The following is an 8,636-nucleotide window of genomic DNA, read 5'->3' on the forward strand; positions in this document are numbered from 1 at the left end:
AAATCTGTCAAGCTAGTTTGTACAGTTTTGTTTCTATGTAAATATGGCATATCATTTCTGACTGGTTTCAAAACCTTTTGTAAATAGGCAAAACTTCGGCAATGGACTGCAAGCTGCGCAAAGGCTTTTCGTAATTGAAATTTTCCGCCTGCTTCGTAAAATATGATTCCTAATGGAAATGTAGTTATCATACAGACTTGAGGACACGGTTTATGGGCTATTGAAAATTGTTGTTAACGCACGAGCAGCTTGTAATTATTGATGAGTATTGAACCACTTTGACATAAGTTAATTTCAAGATAGCTAAAGCTTTTGAGAGTTATAGCTACAATTGAAATTAAACCACCAAAATTTAGCCTGCCTCTGACACTTCAAACTTCTGTTTCAAATTAATTAATAAAACAACTGATGAATAGGCTTGCTGATGTAGAGATAGAAAAGTTTAAATAATTTTTTATCTACAATAAAAACTATATCCTCAAAATTAAGAAATTAGAGTCGGTCAAAAACATTAGTTTTGTTCGTAAAGCTCGTCTTTGAAATAGAATAAAAAATTGTTTCTAAAAAAGTTTTGGAAAACTCATCATAGCTTCTAGTCCTCAAAATCTCGAGGTCTAGGTCTAATAAATAACCCCTATCCAAGTAAAATCATTACCAGATCACAGAAAGCCGAACACAAGTAAGACTTAATAACTGGACTCCATTTTTCCCCATTATATTAAGGAAGCTTTTTAAGGACGCGAAATTGAATTATTCTTGACAGCCCTAAGTTATGACTTATAAGGGTATGATATGACACCAACAAAACAAAGAAAATGAGATTCTACGCGCTTCAAACCAAAGACAATAAACTGATAATCGTCGTTAAAGTGCTACTGAAACGAAATTTTCGTATCTGAAATATTTGCTCTAACCTGTAGTGTTGAATATGCTGATCATCATGAGATAATTTGCTTTGGCCAAAAAGAAGCGAAAGATATCTTTTTTAACCGTTCAAATCAAAAATTTTACACAAAACCATGTCCGGGCCCTGGTACCGAGCGAAATGGATTGATGACGTCACTGGTTGTGTTCACTCCGATAGCGTGGTTTATTTCATTCACTGTTTGTTTGTATTCGTGGGCGAAGGAGATGGCAGATATTGAAGTTTTGTCAAGTGAATCTTCTTCTGAACGAAGCGAAGTTGTCTCCAGTAGCGAAGAGGAAGATGGTGGCGTAAAATGGGGTTGACAGGCCTACACGACTCCCAAGCGTGTGTTTAGAGTAGCCTATTCAAAGTTTAGTCCTCACGAGTATGTCTTTGAGCGACCGCCCTCTTTTGTAAGATACGAGCGGCGGAATTTTGTATAGTTCGCTCAGTAGTGGTTGTGTTTCTATTAAATGCCAGTTTTTCATGAGAATTTGCTTTATGTGTGGCACTGAGTACGCACATCAGGGATTGCGTCTTTTTCGAATCGTTCGCCTTTGTAGATGTACAGCTATTTTTTTGACTGTCTCGATCGTTAAGTTGTCTTGATTGCTTTCAGCTTGCGCCACGCGCACTGATTCGATCGTTCTACAGTTCTTAGTGTTCAGTGTTCCAGCCGCTTTGGCTCGTTTTCTTTTCTTTATTTCGGTATGAAAACGACCGATTTCACGTTCATAGAAGCACATGATCGCCTTTACTGTTTCTTGCTCCGCGTTGTTAAGGATTTGCTTTATCTCATTTTTGAAATCCTCGTCCGCTCTTATTTTAGCCCTCGCCTTATATTGCAGGGGTTCTGGGCATGTTCTGCTAGGCATTTGGTACAGAGGGATTTGTTCGTTATCCTCAGACTTGCCGAGTAGATCATCTTGAGTGGCGGTGTCGTATGAGGCTTCCATGTTTTCTTCATTCTCTGAATGGCATTGCTTTGGCCCGGGGCGTTTAGTAGCCCATCTGCCGTTATAATGCCTTTCGACATTTTCTGTAGATGGTCAGGCAAGACCGCGGTTTCGATCCTAATCTTGTGGATCTCGTCAGTTACCGATTAACTAAATAGACTGGTAGAGATTCGTTCTCGGTATCAGTCGGGAATTTTGCTCGCTATCCAGGCGAACCTCTCACAAATAGCCAAGATGACGATGTGGCCGCCGATGAATAAGACTAGGATGGCATTTTGCCCGAAATCCTCTTTTTCGGCCTCCCAACATGCAAGCCACACTCCATGCTTTTACCCTTCTTTCACAGAAGTACACAACCAGTGACGTCACAGGGCTGTTTTGGCCGCGCCAAGATGGCCGCCAATTTTGATCTCAGCCGGTCAACTTCGAATGGTTAAAAATGTACTTTCGGCTATGCGTTGGCCCAAAAAAAGTACACAGCGTTTGCAAATAACGTTCAAACTCTATTATTTTGCAAAATCTCGGATATGAAAATTACGTTTCAGTAGCACTTTAAACGATACCAGATCGACTCACACACACACACACACACACACACACACACACACACACACACACACACACAAACTCTCTCTGTTTTGAAATATGAAGGTTCACACTAAGCGACATAATTATTTTAATATTGAAAGACGTCATAGCCCTGTAAAAGACCGCTGAAAACACTAACTCACACTGCCGACGTCACCGATGAGCTTAGGATTGAAAAGGGAGACAAGTTAATGATTTCCTTTCAAAGTGGCGCAGTTTCGGCAGACTTCAATTTATCTACCTGCAAGTTATCATTAAAAGTTAGGCATGAGAAAAATTGTTCAAAAGACTTTCCTCCTGGCGTTCTGTGCAATGAGAAAAATGCATGTATACATTCACCCGCATAAGTGTAGCCTGCGAAGCAAGCCCTTGGGGAAAGGAGGGGGGACTGGGGGGAGCGGAATGTGCGAAGGGGAAAGGGAGGGCTTGCCACAGACCCCCACAAGCTAACGAAACGCCCCTTATTTTCATATTCATATCGTCTTGCATGTGTCAATCAGCGCCTCTTAAAATTAACCAATCAGGAAGCGCCGTTAGCGAGAGCTCAGTGAACCATGCAAACTGTCAAAACAACAGCTAAAACTTGCTCCACGTGAGCGAGAAATGTCAGACGACAAGGAGAATTTGGTATCAAAATCTAAGAGAGGGAGAAAGCCAAGAGTTAATCCAGAAGACGTAGCTTGCCTGTCGGGGACTGGGGCACATATTACGTAATTATGTAACCCGTGACAACGGGAGCTCGTGCGTATTATTAAGAGCCTGTCCACCCTTTTAAGTTGTTAATTCGAATCTATTGAACAAGAGAATTAGATTGACCGTGATTGTGCGAAGACCTTGAGAATCTTGCGATTATTAAACACGTTAACATCAAATTTGTGACTTGTCTTGGATACTGTCTCCAGCGGCCGGAGGAGTCCAGCAAATGCCGGTTTTGTGGAGTAGATCTTTAAATCTACCCAACAGCAACAAGTAAAACAACAACTAAAACTAGATTTTTAAATCTTCCAAATTTAATTCTTAAAAGAATTAAATTTGGAAGTGGCTTCAAGAGTTTTGTAAACATTTTTAATCAGAGTCAAAGGGAATAATTTCAGTGTGTCTTCGCCGATCGCCTTCGAACGGTCGGTTTTCACTTTGAAAATAAGTCGCACATATCTTAAATTATATGCCTTCCTTGTGCAAGAAAAGCTAACAGTTTTTGCCAGTTTTATGAATTTTTGAATAAGGCCGCTTCTCAATGTCCGGATTCCCGTGATGTTCCGTCGAAATGAAAGTTCTCAACACCGACAGGAAAAAGTCTAGGTAGAAAGAGCTTGCGTGTCCGCTGCTCGGCACATGCAAAACCTACATCTAGCAGGGAAGCGTTGTTTGACTCTCCGACGAAAGGACAACCCTCAACTTCAGCGATGGATATAAATTTAAACATTGATAATTTGGATGCAACATCCATCGGCTTTGCAATGTTGTGGTTAAGGGCAAGTTTGAGAATGAAGACGCCATTCTTATCAAGGCCCTGAGCTTGAACAAGTGGATGGCTGCCACAAATATTCTACTTCGACATCGATTCTTGAGGGCAGAACTTCTCGAAATCACCGTCGTTCGCCATTTTCTAAAAGGTAGTCGCCACGAAGTTCGAGGGTTGATTGACAACGTGTTGCTCTCAGCCAATTGGAATTTTTCGTCCATACGAGATCGGAAATTTCGTTGGTTAGTGGGGGTCTGTGGCAAGCCCTCCCTCTCCCCTCCGCACATTCCGCTCGCCCCAATTCCCCCTCCTCTCCCCCAGGGCTTGCTTCGCAGGCTAGCATAAGTGGGGAAGGGGTATCAAAGGAGCGACATTAGGGGAGGGAGACAGGAAAGACCATCTTTAAAAATTGAGCTCAATATTTTTTCAAATTCACCGTCTCTAAGACGTTTTGGCCTTTTCAATTGCAAATTCTGAAAAGGTCTTTTAATTGATAATCATATACTGTTCGCTAGCTCTTCCTGAGAACTTAGTCTGTAATCGAGGCCATATTCTCTGGTTGCGTTCAACGTTAGGAGAACACATACAAATCGTATCACTTCTTTCTAGATGTTGTTCGATCTCAGAGTTTGAGCGCCATCTTGGAATAGCTGACCACCAGCCTCGGTTTCATGTGTAAGCTTCGAATCCCGCTGGCTAAGTGAAATCCCGCGGGTCGGCGTGCTTCGGTCTGGATGCCATGGGAAGTACGATACGTAGATAAATTGCAGTCATTTGATCTAACGAAATGAGTTATCACAAATCAGAACCTACATGTTCGTAGGTTTAATGACACTTTGATCTGTTACGCCGAGACAAAACTATTCATTCCTATGCTTGATCGTACGCACTTGTTAATCCGTAATTATTACTATTCTGTAGTTTTCTCAATCCTTGAAAGTTGCAAAATAAATTTACTTGCTGATAACCACTTGCAGTGAAAGGGTTAGTCTAACTGACATCATTGAAAATACTCGCATTTCCGGGGTTTTCTCTTCTTTTTAACCATAGCCAACGATTTTGTTTTTAAATGTCCTCTAAAGAAAAGGTAAATAAAGGAGAAAATTAAGCCGTGAGTACTTTAAGTTCCCCTTCGGAAATCCACATTAATATTTTATTATCTTGACCATCCTTACCCTTTTTTGGTTTTATTTTCTTCTCAAATATTTTCCTCATTGATCGAGCAAACTATTTTAAGTTTTAAGTTTCCTTCTTTGGACAGGACAAGTCATTTGGTTTCAACGACTGACCAAATTCACAATGTCATGACGTAGATTGAGACTGAAAAGGTGGAAGTACGAGAGCGAAACGAACGTGAGTCATCTAAAAGTACACCTTTTCATTGTTTAGCGAATAAGGAAATACAGAAAAAGACTGAGCATATTATTAAAGTCAACATAGCTTAGTCAGAAGTACTTCCCTTTCTCGAACGTCATAGCATGCGGGCTTCCCAGCCGTAAATAACTGTAACGGAACAACCACGATATTAATAGAACGTATCACAATTAGTTCGCCCACGGCGTTTCACGAATGAGCAATTTTTTGTCAAAGCAATGCGCTTGAAACAGCTTGGAGGCTTGCTAATTTCAGTGATTTTAATAAACGCCATAACAGTCTCTTCATCACATTACCTTGAGACTGATGTACCTGTTTAGAAGTCTTTATTTAATACTTTTTATCATTATAACGTCCTATGATTATGATTTTTATAACATCATTAAAGGACCGGCAACGTCACAGTTTTTATCTTCAACATCCCATTCCTTCCCTTCTGCCCCCTCCCCCCCCCCCCGCCCATACGTTTCCAACCGAACTAATAGTTTTTCGTTCCCGACCGAGTTGACAAAAGGTTTGCAAATCACAAAATCTTAGAAAAATCTCAATGCACCCCTCTTACTTGAGTTTAAATTCGCCGTAGTATTTCGACATTAAGTAAATCTCTATTTTCGTGGAAACGATTGCACGTGTCTACATATGTAATTTTGGTTATGTAAGCGAGACACGTCTGCCATTTTTCCTCTTATCGAAAAAAAACCTTAAGTATCAAACCAATGAAACGTCAAATTCGTAGCTACAGATGTGTTGCGTATTGAGTCAATGAAAACAATGGCTTCGTCTGTAACAAACATTTCATTGGCTGTTGACCCAATTCTGTCTTTATATACATGTCTAACGTAAGTGTGGGCAGGAATGAAAACTGGATCATTTCCGGAAAAATACAGTCATTAAAAATATTCGTTTGGCGGCATCCTGACACCTGCCACGTGACACTGCAATAGGAGTTACATAACGTAACAAAAACTGACCTAAACAGTTGAAAATAATAAAATGATAAAAGTAATAAAAAAGAATAAAACCAAATAGAACAAAACAGAATAGATCCTGGCATTTGTAGGAAACTAACGAACTCTTTTTCTTTAACGGGAACGTACCCAGTAAAGCATTTACTGCTTTTTTTCCTAATTTTTTTACTTCGCGACCCGTCGCTATTTGCCATTTAGGAATTAACTTGCTACCGGCAACTTACATTATCTATAGTTGTTCGTGCTATTAAAGAGTTTACAAATGTGTCTTAGTTTGAGAAAAACACAAACTGAGGTACGTGAGAAGTCGACAAGGTACCACTTTGGCCAATGTCAGCTTTGCCGGGCGAATGCGGTTAAATATATTTCCGCTCTCTCCTTTTAAGGTCCGGTATATCCGTGGGAATAATTTCTTCTCGAAAAAGCACTAGCGTACTTCGATTACTTTCGACACGACTTTTAACTCACTTTGAGCATCTCTTAGATAACGTAAAATCTTTCCAAATAAATATCACGTAATGTGGATTACACTGAAGTAAGCTTGCTTTCCATAGAGTTCTGGCTTGCTTCTCATTCCTGTTCTCTCTCGTCACACTGTTTCTGTCACGGTAAATTTTCTGCTAACGCTGACGGGGCGATTCTTTTCGGAAGGTCTCCTTACACTGTATGTGAGTGTGCACGCCATGGCAATTTCTACAAGGCGAGAACAGGTATGAAAAGTCCACCACATCCACACATCAGGCTCTTGAACATCGTTGTAGAATTTGTAAACACTTACCAGTGAATACAACTGCAAAATACTGCTTGTAATTCCTAAGACACTCGTGCCAATAGTGACTTTTGCAACTTTGGATGTGTTCGCTCTGTTCTGCAGTCCTAGGCGTTTCTCAACATTTCTCACTTGATATATAACTTTCAGCCCACCGTAGATAAAGCTGGCGGAAAGAAGAAATCCCCAAACAATAGCAAAAACTTGGCAGATGAGTAATAAAATAACGATATCGGCGTCAAATGCCGAGGCAAAATCACTAGCAAGGACTATGGCAAAGTGAAACGTTAAGATTGAACCAAGTATGTAAGCATTCTGTAACTTGGTTGGCACCAATTGCAATTTCGAAACTTCAAGAAAAGCTAAAAAGATCAAACTGAACGACGAGGTCAGGCACGGGAAAGCGATGTTGAAAAGGAATTGTAAAAACCACCAAGGCACCTCGATACCATTCTGTTGAGATCCATAGGGATCTATCAAGAGATAAGAAGCTCGTGTGACCCCAAAAGCGAACAACAAGGCGTTCACTGTGATCACGAAAGGCTTTCGTCCAAATCCTCTCTTCTTCCTGGCTTGGATCAAGGAAATGAGAGAAAGAAATGCCAAAATACTGAATGCAAGACCAAATCCAATCCAGTGCAACTCCCAAGCTATTCCCCAACTTTTCCTTCCTTGGCGCCAATCAGGCGTAGGCTCCGATTGTGGCATGTTGTCTACTGCTTGCGTTGGCTCAACCATTGTTGTAAAGTTTTCGATTTTCCGATGGCGATGGCGAGGCATGTTCTTATTTTGTGCAGCGCCAGAGGCATTCACCTTGTTCGTCAAATGCTACACAAATTTTCCTTTGCGAGTGATAACTGCCGACTGCTGCTATTATCGGCATATTAATAGTCTTAAAATGAAATGTCATTGTGGCCGGCTTGGCATTAGTCATTGGCCTTCTATATTGGTAGTCACTGACAGTTAATTATATCATACGAGTATTTGTCGCTATGGTTACAAAGAAACCTGTCAAAGCACCATCAACATTTAGAAGGATACCTGAAAATCCAAACCAACAAGAAACAAACAACTACAAAAATGGAAGCAAAAAGATATCGCGAACGACTAGCCGTAATTACAGCTCCGGTTCACCAGTTCCGTTCTTAATTTTCAACCCTTGCTCAGACGTAATTAATTTACCGCAGTGACGCGAGAAGATATATAGGACCGCCGGATGTTTTTGATAATAATTCTTATAATATATTTACATGCCAGTGCATGCAAAAAACCTCTCTAAACAATTGTAGTGGACCGCTACGAACATGTTTTCAACGCCTTCGGGATAATTGTAATGACTAGAATCAAATATCAATAGCATTGCTTTCCTGTGAAAACCCAGACGAGTATCATTAACAGATCACTGAGGAGGAAAGGTCCAGCTAAGGCGCTGTCACTGTGTATTCATATCTTCGAAGCAATGAATTCGTGCTCAGAAAAAATAAGAGTTAGAAACATAACACACGATTCCAAATGAGCGTGACATACGATTTAATTTTTACCACACTCGGACTAAAATGACACGACAATTTATCAAAGATAAAGTTTACTTTAAAATCAAATCTGTCGG

General features: G+C 40.5%; 1 protein-coding gene across 1 annotated transcript; it reads right to left on the reverse strand.

The window, feature by feature from the left end:
• Nucleotides 1-6,708: 6,708 nt before the first annotated feature.
• On the reverse strand, nucleotides 6,709-7,957 carry LOC111333466 (proline-rich transmembrane protein 3). The gene has a single exon (XM_022939035.2). It carries the CDS (start codon nucleotides 7,805-7,807, stop codon nucleotides 6,848-6,850), a length of 960 nt encoding a protein of 319 aa, XP_022794770.1. The 5' UTR covers nucleotides 7,808-7,957; the 3' UTR covers nucleotides 6,709-6,847.
• Nucleotides 7,958-8,636: the final 679 nt, after the last annotated feature.

Source organism: Stylophora pistillata, chromosome 3 (genome assembly GCF_964205215.1).
Source record: "Stylophora pistillata chromosome 3, jaStyPist1.2, whole genome shotgun sequence".
NCBI lineage: Eukaryota > Metazoa > Cnidaria > Anthozoa > Scleractinia > Pocilloporidae > Stylophora > Stylophora pistillata.